The 14020-nt window shown below is 35.0% G+C and overlaps 9 protein-coding genes and 2 pseudogenes across 11 annotated transcripts, besides 1 other annotated feature; all 11 read right to left on the reverse strand.

Annotated features, from left to right (window-relative positions):
* Positions 1–10856: part of a mobile genetic element that runs on past the window's edge.
* On the reverse strand, positions 2547–3177 carry TVAGG3_0145700 (annotated as a pseudogene). The gene has a single exon. A coding segment is annotated over exon 1 (631 nt).
* Positions 3704–4432, reverse strand: TVAGG3_0145710 (organellar and viral DNA polymerase type B; the record flags this gene model as incomplete). Its single annotated transcript, XM_051224460.1, has 1 exon — positions 3704–4432. The coding sequence occupies one exon, from the start codon at positions 4430–4432 to the stop codon at positions 3704–3706; it is 729 nt and encodes a 242-aa protein (XP_051109446.1).
* On the reverse strand, positions 5239–5535 carry TVAGG3_0145720 (uncharacterized protein; the record flags this gene model as incomplete). The annotated part of the gene is made up of 1 exon (XM_051224461.1): positions 5239–5535. The coding sequence occupies one exon, from the start codon at positions 5533–5535 to the stop codon at positions 5239–5241; it is 297 nt and encodes a 98-aa protein (XP_051109447.1).
* TVAGG3_0145730 (uncharacterized protein) lies at positions 6104–6964 on the reverse strand (the record flags this gene model as incomplete). The annotated part of the gene is made up of 1 exon (XM_051224462.1): positions 6104–6964. The coding sequence occupies one exon, from the start codon at positions 6962–6964 to the stop codon at positions 6104–6106; it is 861 nt and encodes a 286-aa protein (XP_051109448.1).
* On the reverse strand, positions 7001–7585 carry TVAGG3_0145740 (His-Me finger endonucleases family; the record flags this gene model as incomplete). The annotated part of the gene is made up of 1 exon (XM_051224463.1): positions 7001–7585. One exon carries the CDS (start codon positions 7583–7585, stop codon positions 7001–7003), a length of 585 nt encoding a protein of 194 aa, XP_051109449.1.
* On the reverse strand, positions 7741–8325 carry TVAGG3_0145750 (phage tail repeat-like family; the record flags this gene model as incomplete). The annotated part of the gene is made up of 1 exon (XM_051224464.1): positions 7741–8325. One exon carries the CDS (start codon positions 8323–8325, stop codon positions 7741–7743), a length of 585 nt encoding a protein of 194 aa, XP_051109450.1.
* Positions 8345–8500, reverse strand: TVAGG3_0145760 (uncharacterized protein; the record flags this gene model as incomplete). The annotated part of the gene is made up of 1 exon (XM_051224465.1): positions 8345–8500. The coding sequence occupies one exon, from the start codon at positions 8498–8500 to the stop codon at positions 8345–8347; it is 156 nt and encodes a 51-aa protein (XP_051109451.1).
* A 157-nt stretch (positions 10857–11013) lies between the features above and the next one.
* Positions 11014–11381, reverse strand: TVAGG3_0145770 (phage tail repeat-like family; the record flags this gene model as incomplete). The annotated part of the gene is made up of 1 exon (XM_051224466.1): positions 11014–11381. A coding segment is annotated over one exon (368 nt), but the record flags the coding sequence as incomplete, so codon positions are not given.
* Positions 11382–12251: 870 nt separating this feature from the next.
* TVAGG3_0145780 (serine threonine-protein phosphatase family) lies at positions 12252–12494 on the reverse strand (the record flags this gene model as incomplete). Its single annotated transcript, XM_001298356.1, has 1 exon — positions 12252–12494. One exon carries the CDS (start codon positions 12492–12494, stop codon positions 12252–12254), a length of 243 nt encoding a protein of 80 aa, XP_001298357.1.
* An 18-nt stretch (positions 12495–12512) lies between these two features.
* TVAGG3_0145790 (uncharacterized protein) lies at positions 12513–12875 on the reverse strand (the record flags this gene model as incomplete). The annotated part of the gene is made up of 1 exon (XM_001298357.1): positions 12513–12875. One exon carries the CDS (start codon positions 12873–12875, stop codon positions 12513–12515), a length of 363 nt encoding a protein of 120 aa, XP_001298358.1.
* A 140-nt stretch (positions 12876–13015) lies between these two features.
* On the reverse strand, positions 13016–13833 carry TVAGG3_0145800 (annotated as a pseudogene). Its single transcript has one exon. A coding segment is annotated over exon 1 (818 nt).
* Between the last annotated feature and the right edge of the window lie 187 nt (positions 13834–14020).

A 14020-nucleotide genomic window follows, 5' to 3' on the forward strand; every position in this document is an offset into this window, starting at 1 on the left:
GACAAATTTTAAGACTTCTCTGCTTAAGGTTTTATGGTTCTTGTCATATTCCCAGAAACAGAACTTTAGAACAAATTCACCTTTCTTGTTACACTATGTAAGATTTTATGGTCGACAGATGTTTGCTGTCGAAAAGCTTGTCTCGAATATAGATAGCGAAATCGCTAGACATTTTGAAAAGATAAAAATTTAATTTTTCTAAAAATATGTTAGAAAAAAAGTTTGCTGACATTGACAAGAAATTTGAGAATGTTTTAAATAAGAACAAGAGGAAGTTGGAAAATGCTCAGATAAAACCCATACATGACAAGTTCTTATTTGCTCAGAATGTTATAACAGGTCTAATCGCACCACCTGGTCGGTAAGACTTTCACTTATCTTAAAATGGCTGCACAACAACAAGAACTAGATGAGAAGAACCCATTCTATGAGTTAGTAGTCATTTGTAGTACTTCGGGTCAATTGACCAAACCGTAAATTCGTTCAAAGATATTATAAAAAAAGTCTAAGTTAGTATGTATAAAAGACTCTGAGTTGTTAGATTGGATAAAGAAGTACCAAAGAAGAGTTTTGAAGTACAATGCTATAAATGAGTATGTCAATTCGGTTAAAGACCAAATGAGGAAATGCAGAGAATATTAGAGAAGAAACACTTCAGAAACAAACAGAAAGAGATAGAATACATTTCGAAGAAATTGCAATCTTACGATTGGAAGACTTACCCTCACAGATGTCTTCTTATCTTAGATGACTTTGCTTCTCATCCTTTGTTAAAGAATAGAGAACAAGACATGTGTCGAATTCTTAAGAAGCTCAGACACTTTAACATCTCAGTTGTCATTTGTGTACAGACAGCCAAGAGTTTAAGTAAGGATGTAAAGAGAATACTTACTGACATTGTACTTTTCCCCGGATTGTCCGAAGACGATTTCATGGAACTTATGAAAGAGTCCATGGCAGGTAAGTTTGACAGACATGAACTATGGAGAAGTACAAAGTCATACAAGACCCTCATACTTCTTTCAGAATTCACATCTACGCAAACAAAGTTCAAATTGTAAAAAGTCAAGCGTAAAAATGTAAGTTTGAGTCTTGTCTGTTGTGGTGCTGGGCTGTCGGTTCTTCTGGCTTTGGAATGGACTCGGTTGGTTGGTACGTCGGACATTCGTTTGTGTCCTGTCGAAGGAAGAACTTCCTGTTGGAAGGAAATATTTTCCTGTCGGAAAGAAAAACTTTTCCTGTCGGAAAGAAAAACTTTTCCTGTCGGAAAGAAAAATTTTTTCCTGTCGAAAGAAAAATTTTTCCTGAAGGTCGGCCAAAAAGTTCTCAATTTTCGAAAATTTGAATGGTTTACGGACGACAACTGGAAAATTTTTTCCTGTGGAAGAAAATTTTTTCCTGTTGGAAGGAAAAACTTTTCCTGTTGAAGGAAATTTTTCCTGTTGGAAGAAAAACTTTTCCTGTCGGATGGAAGGACTCGGAATGCCAGAAGGACTCGGACAAGACAATTTACCTGATAGAGCTACCTGAGCCATCTTTGGTGTCAAGCTTGAAAAATAAATGGTTCATTTACTCTTCCTCTTTGAAGTTATCGAAATACTCTGTTATTTTTTCCTTCAGTAGCGGTAAGTCTTCTTTGAATGTAAGTATTGTACAACCTTTCATATCATAGTGTGTTTGAGGTAACGTATCTTGAACTATCTGTTTAACATCTTCATTTGGTGTCATTGAAATCGGTAAGTTTTCGCGATAGAACCAATTTCTGTCAGATTTGTAAATCTTAGCTAAGTCGTAAAAGCTTTTGTTGTTTCTTCTGACTAAATGCAACATAACCATATCTCTGTCTTCTTCATTTTCCATCTCTTCAGTGTAAATCATATACTTATAGTTCTTTTCCTTTCCTTTTGGTACCGAACGTGGTATTCTTTTCTGTATGTTTTTGTCTTTTGCTTCAAGCTTGTTCTCTAGCTCTTCACGTTCTTGTCTATGAAGTTCGTCAAGAAGTCTGTAAATATACAAGCGTAACGAGGTGAAGCCCACATTGCAACAGCATTTACAAGAAGTCTATGTACATACAACCTCTCAAACCATTTGGCAAATTTTCACGATTTTCATAGAGTTTTGGCGACTGGGGTTTTCTCCCTCGCAATTTTTCACGATTTTCATAGAGTTTTGGCGACTGGGGTTTTTCTCCCACTCGCTGTTCTTCACGATTTTCAGAAAAAAGTCTGTCTCGCTGTGCTTCGCTCAAAAGTTCAATAGTGCTTTGGTTCCTAAACCAGTCTTTAGGAAGCTTAGTATCTGGAGCAAAACATGCTGTCAAAATACTTTGCATTTGGTACATGTCATCTTTGACCGAACGAATGAGACGTAACTGTTTGTTAAACTGTATGTACTCGTATTCTTCACTTATGGCTTCATGAACGATAGCAGTTGTTGTGTTCTCTGATGTTGTCATATCTGTCTTTACATACAAAATAAAAAATAAAATAAAAATAAAATTAGCGTTATTTTCTATCTTGTATAAAAGACCAAAAATAAACGCTTTACATGTATTTTTCAGCAACTTCGTCAAATAATTTTATAGCTTTACCTATCTCATCTACTTCAAACGTTTCTTTACCTCTCGTGGGAGCACCATACATTTTCTCAAACTTTTCAAGTAGTTCTGTTTCAGCAGCTCTCATATCGTTAACAAACGCAACCTTAACTCTATTGACTATACTGTCATATCTTTGAGTTATATTAAATGTTCTTCCTATCTTATATCTCTTTGTATTGAAGTCCTTCGGTTTCTGAACGATGTAAAGTAAGCCCTCACTGCAACGTTCTGTATCGAATGAACCATATGTTATGAAATTATATCCAACAACTGGGTCAATCCAGAACAAAACTACTGTATAAGACTTTTGTCTAAAGATATATGCTGTAGTTCCATAGAATCTTACCGATATCATCAGCTCAGGATTTCTTGTCAAAAATTTTCTGAGTAGAAGCAATTCTAACCCAGTCGTGTGCTTTCTTTCCTTCAGATAGTGTTAAAATGTCTGACAAAGAATATTTTTTGTATTTCTTTGAGTATCTTACGTTTAAATCACCTATTCTAACCACTTTGGTGTCATTGTCTATCTTTTTAACTGTTTCAAACTCAGTGCTTGTCATTTCCTGTTCTGACATACAAAATAAAAAAATAAAAAAAAATAAAACTAACGCTGTTTTTTTATTTTTTCTATCTTGTATAAAAGATATGATTTCATAGAGTTTTTTTACGATTTTCATGAGTTTTAGGCAACCCCTGTAAAAGTCGGGGTAGCATTTTTTCACGATTTTCATGAGTTTTTTTTACGATTTTCGTACGGAATCTCGACCCGCGGTTTTCCACCGGTCGCAAACATATGAGGAAATTCATGAAATTTGGTCATTTTTTTCAGCAAAAATATATTTTAGGTGGAACCAGGTCCCTCGGTCCCTCGGTCCCTCGGTCAAATGAACTTCTCTGAAAAAGTGTGACAACATGACATTTTGACAACAGTCCAGGAAATAGATTTCTTCGTATATGTTTTTTTTTTACGAAGAGTAAAAGTTCACTTCGTCACTCATAACAGTTATATAATGAAATTTGGTCATTTTACTCAGCAAAAATATATTTTAGGTGAAGAGGTGAGATCTCACCTGTTTTCTCACCTCTTTTCTCACCTCTTTTTCACAAGCGTCTTACATGAATTGTACGATGTATATTTGAAATTCTAAACAGTTTTGTAGCTTCTATTTCTTCTGTCAGTATGTCAAAAGTTTTAACTATGCCGAATGTTTCTTTATATTTCTTCTTGACATCAGATAGAAGGAAATCGTCAGCAGTTGGATAGTTTTTGTTCAGAAATGTCAACATGTCCATTTTATCTTCTGCTGGTTTCTCTGCTTCTTTCTTTAAATCTGCATAGTCGTTTCGCATTCTTTCTATCTCTTTGACGGAGTAGTTATATTTCCTCATTGCTGCTTTACATTTTGAACATTGTGGGTTCATTTTAGCATTGTACATTGAAATAAAACCTGCAAGTATGACTAAGGCGTCAATGGTTTTCTTTAACTCAAAAGTTGCTGGTTTTATCTGTTCGTTCCATACTTTACCTCTTTTATCTTTATCTCTTATCTGCCATACACATTTTGCAACTAACGAAACAAAGTTGTCGTAGGTCTTAAATTCTTCAGATTTGTATATGTCAGAGATGTTCTTATATACCATATCGCAGTCTTTGTCCATGACTTTGTGGTTGCAATGAAATCCAAGAAACTCATAGTTTACCTTACGTATGAACTTCTTGGTTTCTACTGAGTCAGTTGCTTTGACTTCTATTTCATCGAATTCTGGAATAGTAAGCTTTTGTTGTTGTATTTCAGGAAGTTTAGGTAGATGGTCAATAATATCCTGCATTTCATAAAGATATTGTTCATTTGTTTCATCTTTCGCACTACAGTCTAAATCTCCTTGGAGAAGTTCCTGCTTTATCTTCTGGATTTCTGTTTCGAAAGTATATGAAGAAGGAATGAAGCTTTTCATCTCTACTAACATAGATGTTGGGTTCATGACTAACGAGTTTGGTGCTGTTGTTGCTAACATGTTCTTACAATAAAAATAAAAAATATTTTTTTTAAAAAACTAACTTTTTTTATTTCGGGAAAATTCATGAAAATTCAACGGGTGAGAAAAGAGGTGAGAAAACAGGTGAGATCTCACCTCTTCACCTAAAATATATTTTTTGGTCCGGGAACAACAAAATGAACGAGTTTTGGTTGAAAAATACGGTGGAGCCACTTTTGGCTCGACCTCAAAACAAGCATTTTGTGAAGAATATACCAATCGCCGGAATTCCGGCTATTGCTTTTTATACAAAACATTGACGATGAAGTCTTGACAAAACAAGCATTTTGTGAAGAATATACCACCCCGCGGAATTCCGGCTATTGCTTTTTATACAAAACATTGACGATGAAGTCTCAACAAAACAAGCATTTTGTGAAGAATATACCAATCGCCGGAATTCCGGCTATTGCTTTTTATACAAAACATTGACGATGAAGTTTATTTCCTGTGTTGTTGTCAAAATGTCATGTTGTCACACTTTTTCAGAGAAGTTCGTTTAACCGAGTGACCGAGTGACCTGGTGACCTGGTGAGATCTAAAAACCATCTAACCTAAAATATATTTTTGCCGAATTCAATAAAAATAAAATGGTTCATTTACTCACAATATTTTTGTACAAAAGGACCCCAAACTTTTAACCTCTCTTCTGCAGCTTCTAATGAAACTTTAGCGAGTTCATATTCTCTAAATTCTCTCTTTAAATCTTCTTGTTCCCATTGGTCTAGTTCGTATGGAGAGTCTCTATAACCAGAACATATCTCACGTTCATGTTCTATTTGTTTTAAACGCATTTTTCTAACTTCTTGTTCGAACAAAGGTTTTGCATTCTCTACTGTATCTTCAAGTTCTTCTTCATCTAATTTCTCATGAACTTTCTTGTCTATGGAGTCCATAATTTTTCCAACTGTTATACAATATTTTGGAGAAGCCCACATTGCTATATAGTTTAGAAGTCTTGGGTCTACATACGTTCCTCTAACCTGTTTGATTTCATCCGGAATTCCTGCACGCATTTTGTATAAAAAGCAATAGCCGGAATTCCGGCGATTGGTATATTCTTCACAAAATGCCTTATAATACTCTTCCCAGGACTTATTTTCCAACAACTTTCTAAAGTCTTTCCTAAACTGCTGACACATCTTTGTTACATTTATATAACCATCCTTGTCTCTACGTAAGACTTCAATACCGTTATAGGTGCCTTTTGTGAATGTTTCGCCATTAGATTTGTTCGTGAACGTTTTTGCTTCGACTGTCATACTGTTCTTACAATAAAAATAAAAAATATTTTTGGTGGGACGTTGGACATTCGTTTGTGGCTTAACCGTCGGACCACAACGATAAAAATCTCATTTTAACTCACTTTTTTTCTATCTTAAGGAAATTCATGAAAATTCAAGAGGGTGAAAAAACAGGTGAGAAAAGAGGTGAGATCTCACCACTTCACCTAAAATATATTTTTCAATACTTTTTCAGCACTTTTCCGTAGTTGTATATGAAAGACAATTCGAGATAAAAGTCATAGTATAGTGGAATAATATGCTGCACACCGTTTGTTGTGAACCAGACTTGAAAGTCAGAGAAACTGTTACTAGGTGGTTCGTAGAATTTAGAAGCAAAGTCATAGAAGTCCTTACCGATACATAGAAAACTGTTGTTGCTTGAACTGAAACTTGCATGACACATGACATTTTGAGGGTCAAATACGTTTCTATAAACTGTCAAATCTGTTGGTGGAAGTACAAATTTAAATGGACCATCTGGTGGTAATGGTTCGTTCTGGTTTAGTAACCGAAGAAATTGTGCCCAAGAACGCCTGTCCACCCCCCAATATAAAAACTCTGTATCTCTTGGAGGGTTAATTTCAATCTTTTGAAATGAAACTGTGGAGTTCATCTTGTCGTATTCTAGCTTCAGATAGTATGTTCCATTTAGTAAAGAGTCGTATTTTTCTTGAAATTCCCAGTAGTATTTGTTTATTTGAGTTTGAAAGTCATTTAGAGTTTTTTCAAGACTTTCGTCTGAACGAATTGTAAAGATTTTCATTTCGTCAAATTTTTCTATTAGACCATCAGAACCTTTATACTGACCGTGAAAATATACTGCGAACATAAACGCGTTAGTTCTATTTGAAAACAAAACTCTTCTAAATCCTATTGCCTTTGCATCTGAAGGACTTTGAAGCCAACGAATTGGATAGTCAAACCTGTATGTTCGGGATGAAATTTCTTCATCTGATATAGTCCTGCCAGCGTTTGTAAAGATATAGTCTAACGGTTTTGTATCTGCTACTTTTGTTCTTTGTTTTTCAACCTGAAGCATTTTATATATGTAAAAATATACTGTTTTAAAAACGTTTTAAAATGGTATGCCATATAGCTTCTTGAATTTGTTAAGAAGTATATGAACGTATTTTCCATCTGTATCTCTAGCGTTTACATGAGCATAGCCATCCTTAGTAAAATATACTTGTAATTTCCTATAGTTTACGCCGGTATAAAAGTAGAAAGAGTCTTGTTCTTCGCTATAGTAGTAAAACTCAAACGTATGCTCGCCATAGTCTGTAATTTCAATTGTTTCATCTTCTAGTTCGTCGACAAATTCGAATACAATATCTCCAAATTTGCCTATGTTCTTATTGTTTTCAGAACGAGTGACCCAACGCAAGTTTTCAAGTCTATTGTCGTTTCTTATACGGTTTATATGGTCTACAAAAGGTAAATTGTTAGGATTCGGTATAAAATGAGTTGCAATGACAACATGTTTTAAATAGCGTTTCCCACTCATCCTCATCATAGCATATCCGTCATTTCGCTCACATTCGCTTAAAACTCTTTTTGTCTCTTTTTTTCTGACTTCAAATGACTCACAACAGTGAATTTCATATTTCTCATCTAACAAACAAGTTTCCCAACGGTCTTCTCCAACAAACTCAGCGTACATTTCAAATAAAATAAAAAAATGTTTTTTTGAAAAAAATGTTTTGTTTTAAATGGTATGCCATTTCATATTTCTCATCTAACAAACAAGTTTCCCAACGGTCTTCTCCAACAAACTCAGCGTACATTTCAAATAAAAATAAAAAAAATGTTTTTCCTTTACTTTACATAACCGTTCGCTGCCAAAAGTCTTTGACGCCAACCCATACCAGCTAATGAAGGTTGACTTGTTTTAGTCTCCAAACTAAACTTTGGTTTTGGTTTATCTTCAGTTTTTGGTTTTTCTTCTTCTATTGGTTTTTCGTCATTTTTCGGTTCATTTGACTTTACCTCACTTGCTGGAATAGTTGTGTCGTCAACATCTTCATAAATGTCATATGCCATTTGTTTCTGTTTTCCTTTCAACTTTTTGTGTTTGTTGTAAAGTTTAGAATATTTCGACTCTAAGTCAATGAGATGTTCTATAATGAACTGTTGGTCAGTGAAGTAAACTTTTCCATCTGTTGTCTCGAAAGCTCCTTCAGACTTCAATATTTTATTTGTGAGAGTCTGTTTCTTTTTTGAGATACTAGCCGTTCCATTTTTATGAAAAGTGACTTTGTAGTTAGGGTTTGTATTTCCAGACCTGGCACTTTCTATTATTGAATTTTTCTCTTCATCTGTAAGTTCTTTGACAGGTTTTGACAATGGTTCTGAACTTTTTGTTTGTGGTGTCAAATCTACCGTTTCAACTTCTTCGGTCATTTCATCTCAGTAAAAAATTTTAGTTTGGTTTGTTTTCAACTGGTTGTTGAGGTTTTTTAAGTCGGTCTAAAACTTCCTGAGGTATAGGAAGAACTTGACAAACACGTGGTTGTGTAACTGCTGGAAGCCGACAAAGCCATCTTGAGCCCATTTGTCTCAATGCTGTATTGTTCATTTCATCCCAGTAAAAAATTTTACATTCCCCACGTTTGAGGTGGTTGCGGTTGGTTGTTGTTTACCCACTGTTGTGCATGGTTATATCCTCTGTTAAAGAATCTTTCACCTTGGTCCATGTAGTGCCCTGCTTGGTTATAGTAGTCATTTGCTTTGTTATAGTAGTTTCCTGCTTGTCTTCCTACATTGTCCATCCATCCTTGAACTTTTCCTCTTGTTTCAGGATTTGGAATAAGATTTGCTGCATCTCGTGCTACCTCCCAACCTTTCTGTACAGTTTGTATAATAGGTTGTGCTTTCTCTTTCAGTATACCTAAAGTACTCAAAATCTTCCTTCCAACTCCAAATACACCTCTGGCTAGTGTTCCCACTGCGGGTAAAAATCTAGATGCGACTCCTGCTAATGCGCCAAATAAACCCATTTCTTATGGGTTAAAAATGACGAATTCAAACAAGGACCCGTATGTTTCTAAAGCAACAAAGAAAGCACTCATGGTAAAAATCTTTAGTTCAACACCAAATGCTTGGTTTATGGATATCATGGAAAACATTCCGAGAGTTAGAACAGATGGACCACCATACTGGCTAATATTTGTTGGTCAAAACACAAGATACTGTGAAGCCATACCATTATGGTCCAAAAATATTTTAGATGTGAAAACTGCTTTGACAATATTCGTTGACAAATACCATCCAACAAAACTGACATCTGACTGTGAAAGTTCTTTCAAATCAGACGATATTAAAAACTATCTGCGTTCAAAAAATGTAAACCAATATTTCATTGTCGACCAAAACCATTCTGCTCTTGGTGTCATTGACAGTTGTATAAAAATCTTAAGAGACTTAAACCAACCACAAGGTGGTGAAGCAAATGAAATGTCATATGACGACAAGTATAGACACTTCTCCATGGCAAAGATGAGACAAGTTTTAAATATTTACAATAGCCGTAAACAAAAAGGTTTGGGAAACCACTCCCCCGAAGAAATGAAAAACAACCCCGACTTAGAGAAAGACTATATATTTAATAGTTTAGTCAAAAGAGACAAACAAGAAAGAATGCCAGGCTTCAAACTTAAGAAAGGTGACAAAGTAAAAATAGAAATACCTAAACGCGACCCATATGAAAATACTATTGACTATGACAACAATGGGAACTCGACAGGTACTCACATTCGTGTTCGTAAAAATAGAAGAAAGTATACAAGAGAATATTATGAAGTTTTAGGCAAACATGGCAAAATGTACAGACTGCAAGCAGAAGATAAAACTACTATTGTCAGACCTCGTTTCAAACTTGTTAAGGTTCAAGGTGGTATACTTTCAAAGACAGTTCCTAACAAATATAAGACAACTCCTGACGAATATGCTAAAGAAGTTGAAAATGACGACTAAGCATTTCTATACCATGCGTAAACTGTCATGTAAGGTGGCATGTAGTCTTTACTTTGTCCCGTTGTTTGCGTATACCCTGAAACGCGATGTGTATGGTTTCCTTCTCCCTGTGTGTTACCCCAGAAACAATTTATAGCAAACTGAACGTTGTCTTTAACATCATATCCTTTACCTTTTTTCATTGCTGACCAATCCCAAAATCTATGCTTATGCCAACCTGCTTCAGCTGTAGTTAAATCTATGTAGTGACTGTGCGCAGGTAAATTTTCACCTGAAATCGTTTTACTTCCACCTGTTTCCTTTGAAGAGTTTGCACAATACAAAAACCTGTCGACTATTTGAGTCCAAGTTCCAAAACCAAGTACTACTTCTGGTCTGGTAGAGTTCATTGACGTATAAATAGAACCTATAGGATATAGTGTTTGAAGTATTTCTGTCTTTAATGTTTGAAGCTCTGTTTTGTCTGCTTTTTTATCATATAAATCTTGAGCAGTGAATTTAACTTTGTTTTCATCCTCCATGACATAGACATTTCTACATCTAATGTATCTCATCGTTGTTATGTCTTCATCCGATGTTAAACCTTGTGGAAAGTTAGGAGGTTTCCAATTTAATACATCCCCACCAGTTTCTTCAACCGTTCCTTCAATATTTTCTATACCAACAGTTGCGAAGAAATCGTGTGTATGGTTCTTATCTGCCTTCTTTTCAAGGCTAACGTTTAAGTCTGTTATTTCAGAAGATGTATGTGTATGTCCAACGTCACTTTTCCTGTTTAAGGTTTCTTGTAAGTTTGTAATATTTGCAATGGTATGTGTATGTCCAACGTCACTTTTCCTGTTTAAGGTTTCTTGTAAGTTTGTAATATTTGCAATGGTATGTGTATGTCCAACGTCACTTTTCCTGTTTAAGGTTTCTTGTAAGTTTGTAATATTTGCAATGGTATGTGTATGAGTCTTTTTAGAATATTCGTTTTCAGCTCTTGTCACTTCACTTGACATTTTATTGTCAACATATGTTTTGTCTGCTAGTTCAGGATGAGTATGTTCTTTTGTTGCATATGTTGCATCTGCTCTGTCATGTTCTTCTTGAACTTTTTCAATGACATACTCTTTGTCAGCTTTCTTTTCAACATCCTCTTTTGTTGCATATGTTGCATCTGCTCTGTCATGTTCTTCTTGAACTTTTTCAATGACATACTCTTTGTCAGCTTTGTTGTCAACATCTGCTTTCAAAAGAAGTTCATCTATAGGTTTCTCGTTTAAAGTTCCTTTTGTTGGATTTACACAGACAGTATGGTTCCTATTGTCTTGAAACAGAAACTCATCTGTCATTGGGTTCATTGTCAGTTTTAAGTTTCCTTCTTTCAATGACTCAGATATCTTAGAATAGTTTGAAAAGTTTGTTGTGTTCTTATTTAGAGCTTGTACAATGAGTTGTCGGTTGTGTTGTATTTCTCTCATAGACGCTGTTTCTTTCGACATTTTTATTCTAGATAAAATATGCTTTCAATAGAAAAAGAAAATTCAAGAGTTGCTACAACTAAACCATTAGATGAACTTTTTACTAACGTAGGTCAAAAGTTTGAGACAGAGACCGTAAAGCATGAAGGCTATCGTTTTGACTACCCACTAAGATGGTTAAGAGACCCATCCGTCACAAAAGCTGTTGGCTTTCGTAGAATGAAGTTCATTTCAGAAGCCATACATGGTTTCCCATTTACGGTCGCTTTTGAAATTCGATACTATAACAAAGAGAAACGTACGTATGAGAAATTTGAACAGGGAAAACTTTTACAAGTTAGTTTGCTTGTAAACTTAGAAACAACTCTTCAAGCTTTTCAAGAAAAAATAAACGATATCTATCTCGAATATGCAAACCAGTTTAACATTGACGAAGGAGAGTACCATCTCGATATTTTATATGACAGGAAAAATGCAACTGTTAAAATCAATAGAATAGAAGACCTTGGAGACAACGTTTATATTTCTACAAAATATAACAACTTGGCATGGTATAGATTTTTGAGGATGTTAAATCAGCCTGCAGAATATCCAGTACACCCGAACTTTTATGAAGTCGAAAACCCTAATGGAACATATGAAAATGTTTTCGACTCAGATGCTATTATCGTTCATGCTTCATTTTCTGGTGCACAAAACTCTTTTTTATGCTTGGCAAATGACTTTTACGAAAAACCTACAAAGCTATATGAACCACCAAGTGGAAGTATTTCAGACTTTCAAGTATGGTTTACTACAGATGGAAGAAAGAGAATAGTTCCATTATACCATGCGTTTTACTTAGAACTTAGTTTCATATACAACTACTATCGAACGGTAAAAATATAATTTTTAATACGGTTGAGGTGTTGGATTTGGTTGCCAACTAGACTGTGGTGCAGGTTCAGGCTGTTGTATAACAGGAGCTTGTTCTTCTGGTTCAGGGTCTTTAGGTATAATACCAACGAACTGACCTACCCTTTTACCAATATTTTTGACTCCGTTCCAAATTCCTCTTCCGACAGATTTTATTCCATTCCATATACCTCTTCCAACATTTCGAAAGAAGTTTCCTATTCTTCCAAAGAAACCCATTTTACTATATGTAAAAATCTAATGTCCGCCTAGTCTCTTACGTTTCCTTCTGAGTTCCATAGCATTTTTTAACTGGAGCTCATACATTCTATTTCTCCTCTGGTAGAAAACATACTCGGGGTCAACTCCTGTGTTCGCGTCATCTGCATAGAGTTGTTTATATCCCACTTCAGGGTTTGTATAAAACTCTTTCCATCTCATATTTGCATACCATGGTGGTAAGCCTAACGCAGCGTCATTTGACATGGCAGTTTGCATTTGTACATCTGTTGGCACTTGACCATAGTTTGCCATTGCAGTTTGTATTCTAACTTCATTTGGAATATTCTCTGGGTTTGGTTGTCCAGGTTGCTGTGCATTCGCTAAGTTCTGTGCGTCCATTTTAATATTAGATAAAAATATCTCTTACGAGTACATATGCTGAACATTTGCAGGCAGTGGTTCATCTTCATATTCTCTATATCTTTCTGCCACGTCAAATAAGTAAATGACACAATGGAAAAAAACTAAAACAAGTAGTCCTATTTCAAACCACATTTAGTTACCAATAAAATTTCTTTGTTATGACACTTTTTCCGGTTTATAGGACCTCTCTCATATTCTATCTTATCGTATCTAAACTCATAGTCATGTATGTCCTCTAACCATCTCATAACGGTTTCCAAACCACTTTTATCGGATGTAAAGTAAAAGCATGGATGGTTATGTAAAACGTCTAAAGTTTCTAAAGAGTCTCTCAAAGTCCAGTCTACTTGGTATTGAAAATCATATGTGTTATAGAACGGCGGTCTACTATAAAGAAAACATTTTCCTTGTTTTTATATTTTTCATACAACTCTGTCCAACGACATCTCACAAACTCTATACCCTCAGTATATTTTTCTATGTTCTCTTTGAAAACCTTTGTATAGTTAAGATATAAAACGTTTGACATAAGTGTTTCAATGTCATGAACTCTTATAGAACCACTATACAATAGTCTAGAAGATATACTATCCCAGTCAATATACTCTGCTTTTTTCAAAACCTCTCTGACAGTATTTTTCTTATCTAATGGTATACGTTCCATCTTGCCTATAGGTATCTTTTCTTTCAACTCACTCAATATTTTGTTTGTGTCTGGTATATGTTTGAGACGGTTCATATAGTTGTCGAAGTCATTGCATATAATCTTTGAGTCAGGAAATACAGTATGGCACAAATGAGATATATAGAAACTTCCACCGAACAAATCTACAAATGTTAGACCATTCGGTAGTTTCTTAAGTTCTCTCAATAGAATATCTTTACATCTACTCTTATTTCCAAAGAAGGGTAACGGTGGTTTTGTAAAATTCATTTTATATATTTAATAAAAATGTTTTTTCCCTGAAAAGTGACAGAAAAGTGACTGGGGCTAGAGGGCACGAAGTGCCTGGAGGCCCCACTACCTTTTTTTTTGAATACACACTAGAATATATTTAAATCAACTTTTAAAAAAGTTCGAATCCTGCGCGTCTCACTTTTTAAATTTTCCAAAAGGAAAA

The sequence above is a fragment of the Trichomonas vaginalis genome, chromosome IV (assembly GCF_026262505.1).
Source record: "Trichomonas vaginalis G3 chromosome IV, whole genome shotgun sequence".
NCBI classification, from domain to species: Eukaryota; Parabasalia; order Trichomonadida; family Trichomonadidae; genus Trichomonas; species Trichomonas vaginalis.